This window comes from Fringilla coelebs, assembly GCF_963513975.1.
Source record: "Fringilla coelebs genome assembly, chromosome: 3".
Taxonomy (NCBI): domain Eukaryota; kingdom Metazoa; phylum Chordata; class Aves; order Passeriformes; family Fringillidae; genus Fringilla; species Fringilla coelebs.
The window spans coordinates 19,333,383-19,356,438 of record NC_140030.1 but is presented as its reverse complement, the minus strand read 5'-3'; the positions used below and the strand labels follow the sequence as shown (position 1 = coordinate 19,356,438).

At 34.7% G+C, this 23,056-nt stretch overlaps 1 protein-coding gene across 2 annotated transcripts in view; it reads right to left on the bottom strand.

Annotated features, from left to right (window-relative positions):
* Positions 1-7,331: 7,331 nt before the first annotated feature.
* The window catches only part of PXDN (peroxidasin), an 83,578-nt gene continuing 67,853 nt past the window's right edge, over positions 7,332-23,056 (bottom strand). The window contains exons 19-23 of one of the 2 annotated variants that reach the window (XM_084201537.1): positions 22,607-22,815; positions 14,383-14,503; positions 11,841-11,973; positions 10,824-10,937; positions 7,332-10,266 (exon numbers count right to left, since the gene is read on the bottom strand). In XM_084201537.1, the coding sequence (XP_084057663.1) occupies positions 10,144-10,266; positions 10,824-10,937; positions 11,841-11,973; positions 14,383-14,503; positions 22,607-22,815 (700 nt within the window). In that variant the 3' untranslated portion in view covers positions 7,332-10,143. Of the gene's footprint in view, positions 10,267-10,823; positions 10,938-11,840; positions 11,974-14,382; positions 14,504-21,976; positions 22,258-22,606; positions 22,816-23,056 lie in introns of those variants that run through there. The other variant, XM_084201538.1, reaches the window with a different exon arrangement.

The window sequence follows — 23,056 nt, the reverse complement described above, 5'->3', positions numbered from 1 at the left end:
TAAACACTGGTTTTCTCTTACATCCATTCTCCTTGAAAGAACACTTTAGTTAGGACTTTGGATCACTTGTTTAGGTACAGGGTCACCAGTGTCATGCATGGACTATAGAGGTAACAGATAGGCATAAGAAATATATGCATCTTAGAAATAAATACATGTAATCACTATAGTCACAAAGACTTTAACTCATATAAATAACAAATATTTCGTAATTAAAAGAAAATACATGTAATAAAGGAATACCATTTTCAGTGGAGGTTTCCTTCCTGCCTCCAGCTGGAAATGGATATATTCTATAGAGATATTTAACTAATTGGCTTTCAAGTTTACAAGACAAAAGGGAAGTATGGATTTTCTGCCTGATTGCCAGAGATTTTATTCAGGGAGAAATGTGTTCATGTAAGTCATGATCCTCTGCATGCTTCTTTGGTGTGCTGTGCCAAGACTGATGTAACAAGCCTTGGGAATCTTCACTGAAGACCCTAATGTGCTAACTGAGATCTGAGATAGCAGTCATCATCCTGACAGTCTGGCAAGCTGTCTAGAAGAATTCTCTGCATCTGCTGGAAAAGTCAAAGATATTCTCTAAAGAGTGAAGGATTTCCTGATATCTTGCCCAAACCACAAAAACTAGTTTTTTTTATGTGGATTCCAATTTCATTTGTAGCTAGCACTCACAAGGATGGACCTGCGCAATGAAATCTACCTAGAAAAAAAAATTAAATATTTTCTAGGATAACCTCACCAAGGTTTTTATTGGTGATTTTTATTGGTCCTGTAAAAGGAATACATTTAGTGAAATCCTGTCCTTAAATTGTAGTCACATATTATCCCTGGCAATCTTATTAGGGAAGATTTCTAAGTAAATTGGTCATGAGTGTTCCTTGGGATATTTCTGTTTTCAGGAGCTGCAACTAACTTCTCTGTTTATTCAGTTTACTTGCACTGGGCACTAGTGTAAACAAACAAAAATTAGGACAGAGGCCTGGGACATTACAGAGAATAGCATTTCTTCCTAATGAAAATATACTGTTGTATTCAGTGCTGTCATACTGAACTGTAGTAAGATGACATTACTGAAACTGATCTTGTGATCTTGTTTCTTAGACACCAAATTCCTTCTCCTTCTTAATGCACAGAATCCAGCACTACAGGAGTATAATTTGATTATCTGGGTGGAAATCCTGGCCCAACAAGAGTCTTTCCCAGGACTGACCATGAAGTGTCAATGACATCACCACATTGACTTAGCAAAGAGAAGATTCCAGCCCTGTCTTATCTCTTGTTAGTTTTTAGGAAATTTTAATGTTAATGTTTTAATGTTAATTTAAAGATTTTTATGGGCTTTCAGAATTTAAAAAAGGCCACCTGTTTGGTTGAAGATAGAAACACAAAACAGAAGAATAATGGTCCACTGAGGGAAGCAGTTTCTACAACACTTTTTCCAAGATCATTAAGAGTTTAAATTGTAAGTACTTAAATGTTCTAAATTGTAAGTATTTAAATTTTCTATAATCCTATAGGAAAATGAAGATTATGATTTTGAAATGGCTGAAATGAGCTGCACAGTCACTGTCACCAGCTTTCTTCAGACCAGACTTAGTACTAATGTCTTGGTTGCTTTGCAAGAACCTGTGAAAGTAAAGCTTAACATTTTCTGTGAAAGTCTGGGATTAACATACTAGTTTATACTTAGTAATAAGTGGTCAAATACTCAAGATTTGGTTTACAAAATATAGGTGTAATTGTTGTGGCATTTCCATTTTCGTCTATTTAATCCCTTTTATATTTATTTTTAACAGTAGTAACTATTTAAAAAATACCATGTAAGTAACCTTTCTATGCATAAATATTCTTATAGTCCAAATAATAAATATTATGGATTTTAAAGTGGCCATAGTTAAATACTGCTAATGCAAATGCTTCTACAAGACAGGTAAGATGGGTTGCAGTTTCTAGAGGAGAAGCAAAATCGTAACCAGTAATTCAGTGCAGAACAGAGACACATTCTCCTTTCTAACCACCTGTGAGCATGTGATGCCACAAAGCCCACCAGGCTGGTACTTGCAATGTTAGTCTCAACAGAGACACTGAGGCTTGAATGAACTCAGGTCTTTACCTGTGTCTGGCTAATTTTCCACAGCTGCAGTGGTGTTGAGGCGCTAGGAAGTTCTCACATCTGCCAACCTTGCAAGCCAAGGCATTTTATTTTCCAGTGGTGCAAATCCAGCACTAAAATATGCAAAATTCCTGACCACAGCTATAGCTTCATGTAGCCCAAACTCTTTAAACTTCTAATATAAACAGTTTCCCAGCCATATTTTTCTGCTCTTTCATAAGTGTGGGCTATTCTTGTTTTAATCTAATTTAAATTAGAGACAGAACTAAGGGCTACAATACAGGAAAGCTGAAAGGGAGAGACAAGATTACCACTAGGAAAACACAACCTACACTGTGTGTTACTACACAGTGTAAATCCTGACTTTTTATCAAAGCCTCCCTCTAAGCTCTTGTACCTTTAAATAGTGCATCAAGAGTGAAGCAAATAGCAGCAGATATGGGGGAAAATCACCAGCTTTTTTCATTTGTGAACATCTTCTCACCTGGGAAGGGAAGCAGCAGCTCAGCCTTCATTTGTTTTTTTTTTTTTTGCTTTCTTATTCTCTCAAGTGTGGTCAGTCATACTTGGCTAATCATTGCTACAAAGAATCTACAAGATGGATTCAGTGTAACTGCATCAGAACATCTATACCAGATTACAAAACTTGAAACATTAAGTAAATAACTTTCTATAAAGAAAAATTTAAAAATTACTGATAAATCTGTCTGACTTTCTAGACTGTTTATCTGATTCGAGTAACATAGTTAAATGCAAAATCCTTCATGGGGGAATAAAGAAGGTGACTCCTACTAAAAAAATTCAGGCCTATAAAATAGCTAAAAGCAGCTCTAAGATCTGGCTGAACATGAATTCTTGGTGCCCTTTAGTGAAGAAGAGTCATCTTACACTGCAAACGGCACCCATCTAAGCCTGGTAGGTTTGAAATTGGAACAAAAAGAAGAATGATCTAATTTAAAAGTGAACCTATGGGTTAGGATGAGCAGTTCAGCAGTAGAACACAAAACTATTGCAGACTGAAGAAGTAACATTTTAAAATTTTCCGCCAAGACTGGAAGCCTTTTAAAGACACTATTCAAACACAAGATAGTGTTTTAAAGTGAAAAACTCTAGACAAATTGAGTTTACTAGAGAAAGCTACAGTGACTTCTTGGGGCTTTAAAAAGTCTGTTACTCTAAAGCAATAGGTAGGAGCTATGCCCCTTTTTATCACTCCCAATGTGCAAAATCCTTGAACTAAAAAATTAAAATGACGTTTTCTGATATATATCTGCAGATCAAATAAAAAATACTAGCTGCTTGTGAAATAGGATTTGGGGTAACAATAGCATTTCACCGAAATAATAGAAGGTAGGATGAAGGTTTTAAAATCTACATTAATGTTTGCCTGTAGCAGAAACAAGCTGTCCTTTTTTGACTGCAAGAAACCTATTGTTTCTTATTGCCTGAATTGATCATTGATAAAAAAGAAATCCCAAATAATCCCACAGAAATATTTAAATACTCTCAGTAGAAGAGAACAGCCTGGCAACATCCAAGGCTGAATGCAATCATGCCAAAGCATTTCAGATGGAAGAAAACATTTATTCCACTTCTACACTGTCTCCAGTCTGCTGCATTCCATTCTAGAAAGCTGCTTCCACAAAGCCTAATTAAAAAAAAAAATCATTTTCTCAGACAGCATTTGAGTTTTTAAATAAAAATGTAGATTGCAAAATAACTGATTCTTACCAAGAGATAATTATTGGTTAAAACAGCTTGAGGATTCCTTCAGCAACTGGAATAGCTCTCTATATATGGAAGTTGTTGCACTTACCTCTCAGGTGTAGCAAGAAGATGGCTTTCTACAAAAAGAGTGACCTAGGAAAGAGCAAGCCCTCAGCCTGGTGTCTCCTAGCAGAGTTCCATGGAAGTGTGAAATCTGTGTTATTGAAATCCATAACTAACAGTGCCAAATCTGTCACCCAAGCCCAGGAAAAGAACAGGAACTGCTATATGTCCCTCTGGGAAATGTTTTTAAGTGAATTTCTCTGAATCTTTCTCTGAAGCATCTCATTGAGGCCTCTCTTGTCTTGGTTCACCATCCAGGACCTGCCATTCTGGTCAGGCTGATGATATGCCCTAATAAATACCTTGATCTTCACTCCTGAGTTCACATTTAAGTCCTCTAGCTGTGAAAGCAGGTGGGACAGAAAAAAAATAAATCTTCACTGCAAGAGAGGCAATGCAGAGAGTGGAGGTAGGGGACTAAAATCCTGCCTTACTACCACTAGTAGCTGGTTCAATAAATGGTGAAATTACTTCCCAGTGCCTCTGGACTCTCTATTGCAGCCTAGTTGCTTTGGTAAAATTAACCTATATTCTCCTATATTCCTAATGAATTTTTGCATTTGCCTGAAAAACTTCAGAGGCCTTGATGTAATCTTTCCTTTTTTCTCCCTGCTAAAACAAAAGAGTATCTCATTTCCTTTTCTCTGGACAATTCCTGACTACTTTCTCCCTGCCACTGGACACCTTTTTCATGCTTACCTTTATGAAAAAGAGACATGAAGCACTTTGCCATTTCAGTCCTTGGAATGCCTGCACACAGGATTAACCACTTACAGCATCTCATAATGATATAAGTAAATAATGAGATTTGTTTTGGCAACTCAGCAACAGCACATGACTTGTGGGAATGTGAAGTTGTATCACTGAGGGAGGCATCAAAAAACCTCGAACATCTTTACCAAATGCAACAATTAAGTTTGTTCCCTTATTGCAGGAATTGCTGTTCTGTTTGTTCCGTTTCTGAATCTAAACAAATATTCAATTCATAGCTTTTCAGCCAAACACAGCTAGCCAGATCTTCTTGTAACTTAGACATATCTGATCTGTACTCTGCTCCATCTGTTAGCAGGCTGTAATGCTTAAGCCCCATGAAAGGACCATTCATAACACTGCCAGCTGGACAGCAAATTCAATGGGCCCAAAAGAAAAGGCAAAGTCATGCTGGAGGTGCAGAAGTTTCCTTGCCATGTCATAGCAGGTTAAGTGAGGAAAAAAAGGAATGTAACGGAACTATGTCACGAAAGACAGGACTCAAGGAAATGGCCTGAAGCTGTTGTTCAGTTTGGGTATCAGGAAAAGGTTCTTCACCCAGAGGGTGTTTGGGCACTGGAACAGGCTCCCCAGGCAAGTGATCACAGCACCAGAGCTCCAGAAGCATTTGGACAGTAATCTTGGGCATATGGTGTGAATCTTGGAAATGCAGGGCCAGGAGCTGGACTCAGTGATCCTTGTGGGTGCCTTCCAACTCAGCTGATTCTAGGATTCTATGAACTAGGCAGCCAGAACAATTGCAAAACAAAAGTCTGGCATTCTTAATATGTCTGCTTTAAAATATGCTGTTAAATGACAATGCTGCCTTTTCATGACTCAGAACAATCTCCTGACATCATAATCCAAAGCTGGTGAGGTCCGTATTAGTACTGAACAATTTATTAAGCATTTAGCAATTTATTGGTTCACATTAGTTTTAAGGATAATGCTTCATTCTGCTGGGAGTCTGACAAACTTCCAGCATGAATGAGACATGTGCATATGCTCATATTAGTATTTTTTTGACACAGTTCATTCACATATTGGATCACATTTTTTCTTATACAAAACAAAAATCAGTCTAGTGAATTGTGAAATATATTTAACTGAGCCCCATGTTGTAGATGGGAGACCATTAGAGGACATTATGCAGTCTTTTCTTCTACTGGTAATTTTACAATTTTATTACATTGTGTGTGCAAAACTTAAACTATTTTAACAATATAACAACAGAATAATGCAGATGTTTTGAGAAAATTAGTCAACTATATGAGCTGTTGATACCATAATCTAGTTTTCAAACTAAAACCATGGAACAGTCCAACATGTCTAATGATCTCTCTGCAAAGATTATTGATTTGGCACATCCTATAGGCAAAAAGCATGAAGCTAGTTGAGGACTTGAAAGAAAATATGAGGAGAAATATTTTAGATCATATAATGATATAGGCCATGGCAGCAAAATATTCTTTTACAAAACAAAGCTAATGACAATGGGAGGTCACTCCCTCTAAAGACAACTTTAATCATACTGCAGCCAAATGATTCTTAGCTGTAATCAACTAAAAGAAATAACAAAGTAAAAAAAAAAAACAACTTGATTTATTTCAAATGTAGCCGAGTCTTCCTCAGTATCAGTATCAGTGCAAGAGTTCTATTCTAAATGTCTACACTTTGTGGTTTGTTAGCAAACTTCTAGGCAATTAACACTGAGTGTGGGTGAGCAGCAGTATATTTCAGCAGCCTGCTAGAAAACACACAAATGACCTATTGCAGTTTTGCTTTTCTAGATTTGCCTTTTGAAAAACCATAAACTAGAAAAACTATAGTGAAGTGCAATTAATTGCAACCTGAACACCATTCTTAACCCTGTCTCTTGGAGTCCTTCTTTAATTTCTCCCATACCAATGTAAGGTAACTTACAATTAAATTAATTTCACTGATATTGTATCACAAAATTCTTCAAATGAATTTCAAGTAAATCTGACAAACGAACTGACCTAGTGTCCTGGAGATCCTAACACCTCACCAAAGGGTGAGAGTAACTCATCATGTGTCCAGCAGTAATTCATGTCCCAGGATAAAAAGAATAAATGAGGTAAAGAAAATCTCTTGTACAGAAGACTCATTTTGAGCTGAGATTGTATGAACCTGAATATCCATTGGTGAAATGATGTGAAAAAAGAATCAATCAAGTGCTTGGGAAGGCAAGTCATGACTAGGTCTATTTGGAGACATGAGAAACTGTAAGAACAGGCTTAAATTTGCATGTGTTTGTATTTAACTATTATGACATTCCCATTAAAAAAAAAAAAGTTCAGCACTAAGGTCTAAAAAATGCATTTTGCTAAGAAATAAGTGTATTTTTAATATTATTCCTAAGCCTGTGGTATCTTTTTCCAATCATCTAGAAGAAAACAGTGAAAAGACATTTTAATTCTATGTGTTGTAATATTAAATAAACTACTGAATCTACATGACTCATTAGCCCATTGCTTACTTCTCAGAAACAGTCTTGATTATGACAATCCTGCTCAAGATAAGTAATATCAATCTTATTAAAGGCTACACAGTGGAACTTCAGCAAATAATCTAAAGAATACATATACAAGAAGAAATCTTGAAATTTACTTGGAAATGTGGCCCATTTTATTTTAACTGTAAAGCATTCATTATACAGTGCAAACAGTTCTTTGGTAAATTTACTGATTAAAATAAAAACAACAACAACTTTGCTTCAGGTAACATTAAAAAAAGAAAATAAATATGTAAAATTTGCATCATATTACAGCAATATTCTCACAGTGGATTTTGAGCAAATGGTCAGCAAGCCATTGGCCACTGTTTCAGAAATGTTAAAGTCAAGGCTGATTCTAAAGACACTGCAATAAAACTGAACTAGGACAATCCATGACTGATTACATTTTATGACGTGGATAAAGACTTGTTTTTCCTGGTTTATGAACAGATGGATGGTGGAAAATAACTCAATATTAGACTTGTTACATTTGTTTAAGCATATCAAGACTCCTAAGCCCATTTTATATACCATATGAATAAACAGTGAACAATGAAGAAAACCTCCCACTTTGGAGGCTGGAGAAAAGGAACAATCAGATATAAGGTACTATTTTATAATGTATAAAATGGAAACTCTCTTCTCCTATAAGCAGAAATCTTGAGAAAATTTATTTAACATAAAATTGAAAAGAAAGAATGCAAGTAGTAACCAGCTGGATGTATTACTGCTTTATTTAGCTGTTTGGACAGTTAAATTATATTTGGTTTAGCTCTGCAACCCTTCCTGTTTGAGGAATTTCTGCTATAGGTCAATGAGAGCTCCATCTGAGTTGGAATTACAGGACGAGACATGTGGTTTGGACTCTCAAGAAAAGTCAACAAAACACAGAGTATCAAAGGAATACAGGAATGACAATCTTTAGGAACCATGTGATACTCAAACATGCTCGTCACACAATTTCTAGAAGTATTAACAAAGAATATTACATAAATCAAAACATTGTATATAAAATCAATTAAAATATTCTTAAAAATATAAATTGCAATTCCACGTGTACCACACACTTTTAACACAGCACTCACATGTACATATTGATTCTACCATAGTATGAAACAAATTTTCTGTAGTAAGCTTTAAAGTTACACCAAAGTTTGAATGTGTGTCATGGTAATAGTTTATCAAATTAGAAATTATTAATGTTAGTAATCAGAGAAATTATGTGCCAAAATATGATGGTGGATTTCATATTGCTGTGCTAGGTTAGTTATTAGACAGGCATTTGTTCTACCATGCAATAATGAAGTACTCAGTCTGTTTGCATAATCTGAAATACTTAACATATGAAGGTTTAATTTTGTGCAGATTTCTTTGATACCCCAGTCATTGTCCCTTGAATTACAACACTTAAACTCAGAAGTCAGTGAACCATGTAACCAGTTTTGGTTCTAGCGAGTCTTGGCTTTGGACTAAAGGACAGGGCAATAACATCTAACAAATTAAGTATTCAGGGAAATAATCAATTCAGAATAAACAGAATAAAAACTGTAAAATGAGGTATGATAGTTGTCCTTCACTCAATCTAATTCCTGGTCAAAAACACACAGTTTGTATGCTATAAAATACACAACTTTGAAATGCTAGCGTAGACATTTGCTCTATAATGTTAAACATTGAAGTGGGAGATGAAGTCCATTGATGGACCATTTTCAACACATGAGGAAAATATTGAGGTAAAAATATATATTCATTAGATGAAACTGGGAAAAAAAATCAAACCCCTTGTCAGAAAAAGTAGTCAATCCACAATTAATCATGTTGCTTGATTTTGATTTTTCCTTTTTTAAACAGTGCCACAATATAATCAGGAACATATGTCTATTGACAACGTGCACAAGGAATCAGTAGGAATCTTTGTATACAAAATGGCATGTGACATCTTTTCACATTTTCAAAACAGGGCCACAAAATTACATGAGCTGATCTGAGATAAAGGGAAGCATGCTTTCAAATTGACCTGGATGGTTATGTTACAAAATTTAAAATAAATGAAACAAAAACAAAAAAAATGTCATCAAGCAATTATAAATGTTTTGATAAAAAGGACTCTGCTGATTTTTGAGATCAAATGCTACTCTGTCATGCATGTTTCCCTAGAATGAGGAACACTGTCAATTATATCTATAATACACATTCAGTTGCTTTTGCTTTCTTCCAATTACAGTTATTTATATTTATTTACGAATTCTAGCTTTTATTGCTTTGAAAATTTGGTTATTTTTGCTCCTTAAATCAAGGAAAGGATCCTGAAAGGTGTCAAGTAACTTTCTCTATTTCCTTGCTGGTCCAGGCCCAGCAGTGAGAGTGTGATTGAACAGAATTTCCATGCATTGATGTTTGCAGAAACTGGCCTGGCTATGGCATTGCTCAGGCACAGTGACCTCGTGTTTTCCTTTTCCTGGCATTTTACTAAATAACAGCAAAAAGTTAAGTATCAAGACAGACTGGTACTAGAAAGGGACACTAAACTTTTAATGTTGCTAAGTAAAGATAGGAAACTTAGATTAGAGTTTCTTAGATAGAAACTTAAATTTAGAGTAAATCCTAAACCCAGTCATTTTGGGTACCTAAAACTACCCGACAGTGTTCTTTTAAAGTAGCACCAGTTTGAGTTTGTCTAACCTGAGAAGTATAACACACAATTAACTTTGACCTGTTTGCTATTTTCCCTTTTGTTAATTTTTGCATTGTGATTTACCTTCATGGGCAGAAAATAAAATGATACAATATGTTATACTGTTACAGCACCATTAGAATATTGTAAATCTTGATTTCTTGCTGTTAGGACTGCAGTTACCTGTTTTTGCCATCAGAAGGCACTGATATGATTTGAGGAGTATGCACCCTAAATTCTTAAAAAGCAGACTTATGGCTTCTTTTTATTAGTATTTTGTTGTAAGCAGACTGGACAGCAATCTCCTTTACCCTTCACAGGTGCTTCGCAGTCAGCGGGCGGGCACGATTCCACAAAACAGGTAATCTGACCGCCCTGTGCCAGGAGAAAAATGACAGAGCAAAAACATACTTAGCTACATGTCCCAGACAAGAGATTCATTTTTCATGTTATTGCAGAAAATATTCTCATTCCTTCTCTGTAAGAACCTGACTGATATGGTAACTCCACAGAGTCTGTTTCAGTATGAACTCTGACTGGGGTACCAAGTGCTAACATATTTTTCTACTACCTTTTCAAAAATTTCTCTCTAATAGAAGAAGATTACAAACAGCAATAAGTCAGATGAGCTTTTATTGTTTTTTATGCATTTGTCTGGATTTTTTCAAAAGTGTCTCACTTTGCAGTTAAATTTACCCATATAACTATACATACATGAAAATAGAAGTATAATAAATAACATTTGAATTGAAAAACAATGTCCAGGGCAAGGATATCTGCATAATATAATTTTCTACAAAAAAAAAACCAGCCTTGGAACCATTAAAAAAATTTGCAAGTATTACCCAGAAACTAGCAGGCACGAAACTAGAACTGCTGTTTTAGAATTAAAATTGTCATTTCTATCACTAAATTAATTTTCATATACTTACTTTGCATTCACACACGGTACAAGGGTCCCTTTTCCAGGTTTCATTGCTGGAATATGATTTACCCTCTTCATCAGTGCAATCAGAATTACTGAGGCGTGATTCAAGTTTTTTTATCTGAAAACATTTTAAAAAGTTAGCAACTGAATCAAAAAAGGTTTTTAGTTGTGTAAAGCATTCTGTTTTTTCTCTTATAATACATGCTATATAATCTTTGTTATACTTGTCTGGGTTTTTCTTCTCACTACTTAGTTTTTATAATGCTAAAAGACTAGAGAAGGTAAAACATATGAAGATAGTCTATCAAAAGAAAGCTAACAGAAAATACATCATTCCTACCATTGAAATACTCAGCTAGAGCACACAAAGACCAAAACCACTTCATGTTTCATCTACAGAAACAAATTTAAACTGTCAAAAATGTTTTGGAAAGGAAGTCAATTTTAAATTCTTTTCTTTTAAAAGCACCTTAATTAAAAATGTTTACTTGAATTTTTAACTAACTTCTCTATGGTGTATATTTAAAAAATGGGATTCCACTATGGCTGAATAGAGTTTACCTGCAGACATTGTAAAGTCTTCTCTAAGTGATATAGATCTTAAGTGTGTTTACAGCTGTAGTCTGGCACATTACTTCTTATGAAGTCTGCATTTTAATCATTGCTTTACACAAATTGTATACATTTCAAATGGTAAAAAAGATCTTATTAACACTAAAACCAAATTTTTACAAGAAGATGAATTCTGTGTTTAGTATACAATGGTTACACAAGGCTTCAGGTTCAAAAGTCAAGAGGGTCCAGCTGTAGAATATTTCAGTATGATTTCAAAAGAACACAGAAATAAGGAACACCACACCATCTTTTATGTTGTTTTTTTTTTTGAGATGCTCCTTGGTGGGTATTGCCTGCAGGGGATGTCTAAATATTAAAAAATGTGAGACAGATGTTAGGAAAACATTATTGATTAAATTTACAATCAGACATGATAGACTACAATAAGTTCATTAGAGCATCTTACCTGATTTCTGAGGCTTGAAATAGTTTTTTGCATTTCCAAAACAAATTCTTTGAAGTCATTCACTGCAGGTACATTTCTATTTTCATTAGATGTGGATGTTGCATTACGAAAATATTTACTCTGTTTCACAGAACTGCAACAAATAAATGCAAAGTCAGGATATGCATCTAAATCCTTTTTATTTGGCTAGCTATTTTAGGACGCTAAACAAAAATGTAAAAGAAGAGCAACCAACTAATGTAGGAATATGAACCACAACAGCTGGTGCTGAAGATAGACTCAGGACAGGTGAGCTCCAGATTACTGTCAATATCACTACCCACAGGGAATTTCTTATACTTAGAAAAATTATGTATTGCATGCAGGGGTACACACAAAGTTGTCACCAGTGACACTATACAGCATCACTTTAAATTCACCCCTGAGCCTCCAATATGAAAGCAGGCTAAAGTAAAAGAGCCTTAAAAAGTGTTCCTTTCAATATGAAATTCACATTTCACATTCTGAACCATAGATTCTTCCTCTGCAGGCTTGTTAGCAAAACATGCATTTTAAGAAATATGACTTTAAAAAGGAGAAAGTTGCATTTCATAATTAAATGAATCTAGATATGAACATATTTTTAACTAACATTTGACATCAATACTGCTTATAGTACACAAATCCAACATCTTTTGTCTGTAGTATTTTCCAGCTGATATCTCATAACAGATACATAACACTAGATTGTGTTAATCAATTCAATCTGTTGATGAGAAAGAGTAACAAAAGCAACTGTCTGTAACTAACAATATACTAGCTGGTACCACTTGAATAAACAGGCATTCAAAAGTATGGATAACACTACTTTTAAGTCACTTATTACATTAAGATCCTTGAATCCATTTACATTTTTAAAGATTCTTGAATCCATTAATAATTACAGGCATTACTATTTGGCTAACATGTCATCTCCAGTGCTAAAGGATACCCAAAGAATGAACTGGCAAAGAAATTCTCAACTATCAGGGCTCAGGATTTACAATCTTTCTGCATAAATTAAAACAGCACTTCCTGGCAGGGGTTCAAGCTACTTAGTTTCCCATAGTTTTTAATCTAAATTAGAGAAAAAGAACTCTAAACAACATAACATGACAAAGTTCAAGTAAACCAGCTGCTATTGTATAACAAAATATTTAATCTTCCCCACCTGTTCAAGCTATTGAAAATGAGAAGCTAAAAACAGGAGGAAAAAACCCTTCTCGCCACAAATGAAATTTAAATACCACACTGAGCATGAGAACTCGTGGGAATGTTCAATGACTGAGGTTGCTTTAGTTTTATTTATGCTACAAATGAAGTATTGTAAATCTACTATTTTGTAGTCCTAATTAGCAGTTGCACTGAAACACAGTCAAACAAGCTGGAACTTAGATATAAGGTTTATTTTTTCTTACTTTCATTTTGACTTAATTTAACCCCTAATACAAGGTAAGAATTATGGGACTAGGCATCCTTAAAAAGTGAATTGCTGTTTCATAAATTTTTCTAGCAGTTCACTTGCAAAGATGGACAAAACATCCTTCTTCAAGAATTATTTCAAAGGAACCTACCTTCTCATATTATCTATAGACCAGCTTATCCATAGCAGCTGTCTTCTCTTGTCTAAAACCCTAAACACCTAAAGGATCTTTTATTTCGGGACAGATTCCTCTCAATTAAGTGGAACATAATCATGGTATTCCTTCAAGTACTATTACACCTCCAGAGTTATTTGAAATTGCTGAAATTAAATTACCTCTTTGTGTATCTGTCTAGATGCTTTCTTTGCCAGAGTGGGTAGACTCTGCTTGATCATCATCATCATCATCACTCAAATAGGAATTTATTTGAGTCTTTTTATTTGTTAAAAGAATGCTGAATAGAAAGAGCTGTAATTCAGGAAGGTTCTTCACAAGAAATGGTCTGAGCAGAACTTATTTCATGTCACTAATTCATAGGTAAGTTTTCATTCCCATGAAAGGGCAGGTACCCTGTGCAGCTGATCATTTGTGACTGAAACTGTGATTTACTCCTTTACTATATTTTGAGGATTAGGGAGTTATAAACAATATTATTAGCACTGCTGTTCTCCATTCCTGCTTTAAGTATTTTGGTACCAGAAGCAATCCTTATCATTATCACAAATTTTTATGCAACTGAAATCAACACTTGGTATCCTCCTATTTCTACAGGAGAATCTATCCTATTTCTACAGAAGCTCCAAATAGGAAATGAAATAATTTAGATTAATTTAGTTACTGCAGGCACTGGAGGAATGTGGCATTTCAAATCTCCAAATTACACTTTATTACTGATTTTTTTCATGAAAATTGCAGGAAGAACAAAAGTACTATACTTATACTACTCACAAAGAGTTTTACACAAAGTGTCAGAATAAAATACATCAATCATAAACTTGAGAAAGCAGGAACTGGAAAAAAAGTGGCTCCCAAAGAAATCATTCAGTTTCATTCCATTTTGAAAACAAATGATTTTTATAATTCTTTAAAAAAAGTCTCACCTTACTGATTTGGACATTTTCATTTTCTTCAGGGGCTTGTCCTCCTGGAAGCTGTAGTCAAGAGAACGTCTTCCCCGAAAATGATACGAAAATGCATTAAACTGTCCTCTGGTTCTACAGTCTGGAAACACACAAGAAATTACACATAAACTACAGCATATTTCAGCAATTACTATATTAATATGGTTTGGCAGTGTTTTCTGAATTGGTAAAGGCAAGTCATACATTCAGTCTGATCCCTCTGGAACTGGTTGATGGCAGATGAATAAATCTCAGTGATAGAATATTTAAGCTAGTTAGATGCAGAGAATGTGAACCTTGATTACCCACAGACCAGCTTTTTAGCGTGAAAAAAAGGAGTAATACAATTTTAACAAATCCATATAGGGCTACTTTCTTTTCACTTCTGAACTTTTCACTCTCTTGGCTTTTAATTATTTTCTGGGCAAACAGGGCAGCTACATAGGAAGAAAAACAATGACAGAAAAAACACTCTGTGGGTACCTCATCTATCCCAGCAATTATTATTTGTTATTTTTGCCATCTGAAAGAGAATTTTCAATTTAATTCCAAATTTGCAGACATGCTTTATAGGATGATGAGTCTTATTTCCAAATCTGGGGAATCTGAATGTATCACCAGACCCTAAAACTCCTTCCACCACAGAGCAAAAATCTCAAGCCTGAAAATGAGCTATGACAGAAATCTTCTCCTAAGATCCAAAGAGGAGCTCTTGGCAGGATGAAGAATGTCTTTCTTCCAGTTCACTTTATTTAGCCTTTCAAACACAGTGAGTATTTGGAAAGAGTGCCATTTCAGAAAGAAAAGGAAAACAAAATAAAACTGCAACAGCGCTTGATAGAGGAGACAATGAGAAAATAAAAGTTTTCTCATTTCTGTTCACAGAAGCTTTAGAGCTAAAAGTTATAATGGGTCAAGCTGAAGCAGGAACAAACTACATGATCAACTGCTAGAAGCAGAATCTGCTAAAACTGAAGAGAAAGCCTAAATACAGGATGTCATAGACATTTCTCAGCTAAGTCTGGTATTAGCAGAATGAGTCATGAAAGCAACTGAACATGGGAAGGAGTAATTTTCCAAAATGTTTCTCTTAATTTGCACCAAAACAAATTAAATCAGAAACTCAGTAATATTTATAAAGTATTTTTCTGGAATTTAGATTGAATACCTGAAGTATTAACACAAATTACTGCAAAACTTTCAAGTCTATAAACACTGCTGAAATGAGCAACTAGAGGAATAAATGGAAGGTTGCTCTGATTACAAAAAATAGGTATCTTGGACTACTTTTAATTGTGTTGAACTTTTATGCACATTAAACTATTATAATTTCTCTGTTTGGAAAAACTTACGTTTGTTTTAATGGCTTAATATCATTTAAGACACAAAAAAAGAAGATGATTACTGACCAAAAAAAAAAAATTCAGATCAAAGCCAATATCTACAGATTGTTCTTGAACACAAGTTATCCACAATTCCCCTTCCCTGTGCTTTCCTTGCGATTTGTCCCATTCTTTAACTAATGTATTACTTTCCTCCTATAATAACAGCACCCACCAAAGAACTACATGCTATTTGCTGCCAACATATTGTTCATTCTTCTTGTGTGTTCTGCTGTTTCCCACATAACCTCCTTGCTGTCCACTCAGAAAGTAAACTCGTTCAGATGGGAACAGACCCATGTGTCTGTAAGAGGCTCGGCATGAAGGCATTTTTGAACACCCTTAGACACTTCTATATTTAGTATGGTGAGAAAAAGGATCATACTGAAGGGTTCCTGAAGAAAGAACTAATTCTGGTCAGAGGAAGTTTTTTCTCAAAGCTATGTGCTGCTTAAAGTTTTCCTGAGTATCACAAAGTCTCTGGTTTCTCTTGAAAGCAATATGTGAAAGGTTTCTGCTATCCTCCTTTGTTTAGTAACTGCTACAGTCATCTTGCATAATACAGATTTTTTTGGGTTTTTTTGTACAATAACACAATGGCCCATTGTTTTTTTCATTCTTAGGTTGTTTCTTAGAAACAAAGGTCTGAAATCTTGGGAAGGTTTTATCACCTTAGACTGGTAAATATGAGAACCATATGTTCAGTGACAGCTTTAAGTACACAGATCTGACTTTCTGAGTTTTTTAAAACTCAAATATGTCAACTTGCCAAATTACCAGCTCATGTTGTTGGTTTCTCTTTCAGGTACAATAGGGAGGAATGCCACTGCTGAGAGTGCAGGACAAAATGCATCAGCTTTCAGACAGCCTACATCAAGAAATTTCTTCTCTCTCTTTTTTTTTTTTTTTTAACTTTTATTCTTAATGAAGAATATTTTAGCAGTAGCAGTAAATAAGAAAAAATAAGCCTGAAAATCTGGGAGTTTTTTCCCCCAGCTTAACTAATATGTCCCCAGATTAGTTATGCCCATTCCATTTAATTTTCTGCAGAAAAAGTGCATGTTTAAAAGTGCCCTAAGAATTCTTTTTCTCCGTGGAAAGTTTTTTCTTCCAGAAGGTAGCTACTGTTACACTGCAAGTGTCAAGCTGATCCATTTACATTCACACATAATCACAGAATAATTTATGTTGGAAAAGACCCCTGATACCTTCAGATCCAACCTTTGACCAAACACCCCCTTGTCAACTAGACCATGGCACTAAATACCACATTTCTTGAACATTTTCAGGGATGATGACCTTCCCACCACCTCCCTGGGCAGCCTGTTCCAATGTATAACAACTCTTTCCATAAAAAAATTGGCATTTCCATTTGTATAGGGAAGTCATGTCCACATCTTTAGAAAATCCTGTTTCCCACAAGGTTTTAAAAATGCAGCTATTTCATAAATTGGATAATAAAAAACTTGATAGAGAATTATATAGCAGTCTTAATGCTCTATGAATCACTCCTCAAAATCTAGGCCATGGAGAATTAATCTAACAGTAGATTAAAACAAAACAACTTGAAAGACTGAGGAAATGTGAAGCAAAGCACATATATCTATTTTGATACTAGTTTGATTCTCCAAGATTTATTGTATTAGGTTGCTTTTACTGTAAGCATTTGTATTAAGAACTTGTAGACATGCCAGTGGGACCAGTAAAAGGGTGGAGAAACACCAAAAATATCTGAGAAAAAATTATTTTTCTGAGTAGATGTTTTCACAAAGCAGCTACTTAAAAATTGCACAATATAGGAAAGTGACTTTTCACACAAAATGAAGCCCTAACTCAAAATAGCTGGTTTTGTTATTGCCAAAATAGGCCACAACCCTTCACATTGCACACTATATCTTCATTTCTTCTGTTGAATAAGACTTTCTTACAAAAGATAAATTAAACACCACCAAAAATGTAATGTGGTGGTCTGAAATCCAACACTAATCTGCTCATATCAGAACAGATGTATCTTGCAAAAAGATTAGTTAAACATCTGAAAAGGAAAATACAGAAGGTAGAAGATGAAGTAACAACTCAGATTGTCATATGCCAGCTGATATACTGGGGAATTTTAAGAATAAAGGTGTTTCCTGTCGTTTATCTCAAAGCTAACAGACTGAGCTTCAAGATCAGTCTCCTACGAGAACTAGAAGGTTCAGATGTTGGGAAAGCAAATGTCCAGTTGGGTAATATATAGCTAATGATAAAACTAAAGATATTTAAAAACATATCATGCTTTCATGATGATCTAAATAGGTCTTGGATGGTGTCCAGGTAGATAAAAGAGAAACATTAGGTTCTTGACACCAAACCAAAGCAAATCCAACCTCTCCAGTGGAAAAATTAAATAGGACTAGTTAGGGGATTTTGAAGATCAAAAACATGCAGCTTTTGGAACACAAATCAGTAAGAAAAAGTAATTGCAGACAGACTGAAAATCTATGGAAATTTTTTAAATAAAGACCCTAAGAACTGACCTGCCCACTAGACTGTAAACTCAACAGGGTCTTAGAAAGGCAGCAACAGTCCACCGAAAAGAAGGAAATTCTCCAGCTGCCTAGATTTGTAGAAATCACTGAGACACTCCAATTAGGATGCTTTCCTACCCATGTTGAACTTAGAGTCAATGAACACTGACATAAGGCAAGATTGCAGCCTGACTGTCCTTCAGAGACATCTGTTTATTGTCAGCAGTGGAACTTTGACAGATCTGGCAACTCAGTCAGGAGTTTGAATTTAAACACAAAGATTGAAGCCCATTGCTTCCCTGTTGCTCTTCACAAGGGATGGCAACTACTGGCATGAAACTCCTGGTAGCAAATCCAAAGCAATGTCATAACTTAAATCTCCTTATTTTGTGTTTATGAATGTAGAATTGTATTTAATGGATCACAGATACCTGAGAAAGATAAAACATTTTTGGTTTGGATGAAATGCAAATAAAAATACTGATTCTCTCAGTAAAATTTGCAATCATACAAAAACACTGGGCTGTATTAAATACTTCCACTCAAAGATAAAAAGGATGATGCCCTTATAATTATAAACCCTGGAACTAAATTTTAGTAGCCTGGCATAAACTGATTTGTTACTAAGCTAAGAGACACTGTCTTTAAATGTGAATTTATATGTAAAAAGAAATTTTGAATGTAGAACGCAAAAATATACGACCTGACCAAAGTGTAAAAGTTCTGAGTAAAGACAAAACCTTTTCAGACATAAATCATATCATTTTGGTATTTTGAGAGTTCTTAGTGAACAATATCCTCAGTCAAAAAAGAACTTCCAGTTTCACACAGATTTCTGTTAAAATTTTAAAGTGTTATTTCCACTATAAAGCACAGAATTTAGTGCTTTGCCTAGCACTGTTTAGTATTCTCACTGAAGATTAAAGGACATAATGAGAAGTGCATAGTAAGAGATTAATGTTGTCAGTAGAGAAGCAATAGACAGCATAATTGTTCTTTTGCTCTTAAAATACAAGAGTTCATAAATATTGGTCTAATATACTGAAAGCATTCAGATTAAGAATGTGTCTTAACTCCTCTAATGAAATTCAGGGGGATTTAAACGTTTGATCATAATTTGTATAAGACTGTATTCCTGAATGAAACAAACAAAGAAAGAAAAAGAACAATATCTGGCAGAGGAGATAGGCTGTTCACTAGCTGAGCAATAGTTAAGAAAAATCTTTCCAAATCAGTTTACACTTATAAGGATGACTTGCATCTTATCTGAATCACTTCCTCCAGGGTCATTGTCCATTGTCCTCCTGGGTCCATGTGAAACCTCAAGGGTTTTGACACAAAACAAAAGGTTAAAGAATTTTTTTACTTTGACTTACAAAAAAAAAAAAAAAAAGAAACCACAAAACAAAACCAAAAAGTGTGAAACTTTTAAAGATTCACATTTGAGTAATCATGAAAGCATACACTGCTTACTTAAAAAAAAAGAAAACAAATTCAAAATACACTTCTTGCACTAGAGAGCTTGAAATAAAGCACCAAAAGTTTCTTGTTTGGAAAATTTGAAGCTCGAGTGCTCTTTGCACAAATAAAGAGCAGCAGCAAATCCAGCAATTACTCATCTCTGACAAGACAAAGAAAGGTAGAAAGTGAAGGAAAACAGAAGAAAACTTGTGCACTTCAGTGGAACTCCGACTTTTTGCCATAATAAACTAGCAATTTTGTTGTATGATTTGCCAACTGAAATCTAAAGGTAATCTTTCTTTTTATTATTATAAAGAGGAGTAATTCTTTGCTTTGTAAGAAAGAAATACTAGCTTTATTCAAAAAATCTACAAGGCAGATTTTTATAACTAAGAAATTTTTCTATTCTTCATATGGAAAAGTATTTTGACTTTTAACAAAACAGGAAGGTCAATAAAACCAGATGTGTTTTTAACCAGGCTGAAACAGCTGAGCACATGGGTCACTTATGAAACATACATAAAGGGCGATGAGCAATATTCTGTACTTGAAATTTAAACTTAGGATAATTTTAATTTTAAAATCATTAGAAGCATTTTAAAACTGGAGAAGGGTTTAATTTTTTTTCTTTTTAATATATTCAACTCAAAGTAAATGCTGTTCCTGAGTGTATGCCCCACCTCAGAGGAAGAGTGGCTACAGAAGGAAAGAAATTTTTTATATCAGTTACTTAAACTGAATCCCACAGAAAACATCACCGTCATTCATCCATGCAAGGAAGCAGCCATGCATACTTCACTTTCTCTTCATTAACCCCTGCAAGGCTTCAGAAGTTCAGAAAAAGGGGATACAGATAGGAAATTTTTTATAAAACAGTACTTATTTACCCTTTCTTTTACTTGACAGTTGTGTAACTGTGCTGCATCCAGTGGTATTCTCTGGTAGCAACTTTCTTGAATGAAATGCAAACTGGGTTGTTGAACACAAGAATACTCTAAAGACTTTCCAAAGATAACATCTGTTCTAACGGGCTCAGTGATAACATTAACATTTAGAGAATCAACACATAATTTCTCAGAACAGCTTTATCTTTTTTACAAATCAATATAAAAAATGTATTTGTGAAACTGTCCGTCAAGCTTCATGAACCATGGCTAAGTTAACTTGTCCTGAATTGGAAGAATGTGCTTTATTTATGGTAAAGCATTTAAAGAGTGATAATTGATTTTCTCCAATGTTTCTGGCATATGTCAGGGAACTTTTGAAGAGATTCTGGAAGACTTTGTATTAAAATTGCAATGTTTCAATAATATCTAGCCTTTTAGAAACTATTATCATTAATTTGGGAATGGCAAACTTGGTAAACATTGTTTAAAAAAACCCAAGTAACCTACCAATAAAAAAAAGAAAAAGCTGTACAAATTACAGTAAGGCCTGAAAGATATTGTAAATGGGGAATACTGCACGAGATCTTATTGAAATTAAAAGTATTTATTTCTTTTAGTTTCACACTGAGAACTGACATTTTGAACAGTCTTCAAGAAGAATTTTCTTAGAGAGTGCTTTTTTTCTTAAACTTTTTTACTGGATAAGACAATACAGTAATCAGTTTAAAAGCTAAGTTATGCAGTAACTTTGAATAGTAAATCTCTAGCTACCTTTTTAATTATTAATGATATCTGAGTTTGTTCTCATGGTACAGTCACATGACTATAAATCCTTCCTCAGTATTTACTCTATCTGTAGCAGACTGCAGAGACATCCTCTATCAGTTTAACTTTTACCTTCTGCATTAAATTCTGAGCTGCATCTCAAAATAACTTTTTCATTGTGGACAATTATATCTTACCAAAAGAGCTAAATAGACAAGACACTAGTGGAAGATTGTGACTTCTTTGAAAAATTAAATCCACCAGTTCTTTATAAGTGCATTTCTTTCAACAGAATATTGAGTATCTTACTCAGCAGTAGTCAACTCAAGAGAATCAGCAGTAGAAAAGATGAAGAGCACAGATCTGGATACCTTTCTACAAGATATTAGTACTGAAATATATTAGGGAAATTATCAGATTCTAATAATATCAACCAATACTACCCTTATCCCCTGACATAAGAGCAAGGCTTTTCATACTAGGAATTTGTTTGACAGCAATTTCTCAATAGTAAGAGTTCCAGAGCAAAGTTCCCAAAATTCCTGAATACACTTTTACAGTCTGGGCATGCCATTTGAATTTTGTCCAAAGAAAATGATAACAACATTGTCAAGGAGATCTCAAGAAAGAGAGGTCCTTGTCCTCTGAAGCATTTTGTTGTTGATGCTACTGAAAATCATTCTGCATGATCCAGAAGATTCTCTTGGGAATGGATTCTAACTATGCAACAGTTGCAGAGAATTCTGATGTGACGATGGCTGAAGAGAGGCCACGCAGAAAATCTGTGAGACAGAAGCCAACATACAGGCCACCAAGCAGTGTCCTGTACTCCATGCAGCTAAACAAATCCTATTTTGGGAGAAAAAAAAGCTGATTTTTCAGGAACAAAAAATTACCCCCTCCTCCTAACTTTTGAAGGAGATGGCAACAAGAAAGAATATTTATCCATAAAAGAAAGAAAACAAGTAGCCTATTATCTACACCTTGCAAAGCTCAAATTGATGCTATTTTTATGAGGTGTTTGTTTGTTTAATATGGAATATGGAATGATTTCCCACTTAACAGGGGCTATGCTTCAGATTAGAATTTGTAATATCTTAACAAAACCCCAAAAATCGTAAAATATCTTCTTAAAATAAAGTAGACATTTAACAAACTGCACACACCTCACTGCCCCCAAATCCACCTCTATACAGACCTTCACAGCAATCTTGCCACATCCTGAGGTCCAGTTTAGGAATATCTTCACAGCTACTATATCCATGTGGGAATTCAGCCACCTTAAAGACATCATGTTGTACCCTGGTTATGTTGTCACCATTGTCACACAGAACTCTGGCAAGAGATGTCTGCTTGATCTGAGTGAGCTGAGCAGGCGTGAACACACCGGGGTTTTCATACCATAACCTGTAATCTCACAGAAAAGATAAGTCTGCTAGTGAAAAGAAACCAGTGGCAGTTTTTCAAAGACATTTCAATACTGTGTTCAGAATGAAATGCATTATCTCATAAATCCTGTTCTCAACTTAACATTCTATCAAGGGACTGATCCAAATGCAAAAATCTTAGTTCCTGCATCACTTCAGCACTAGCTGGTGTAATGCTCACACTCTGAAAGGGATGAAATCTTCAGGAAATTATTTGATTT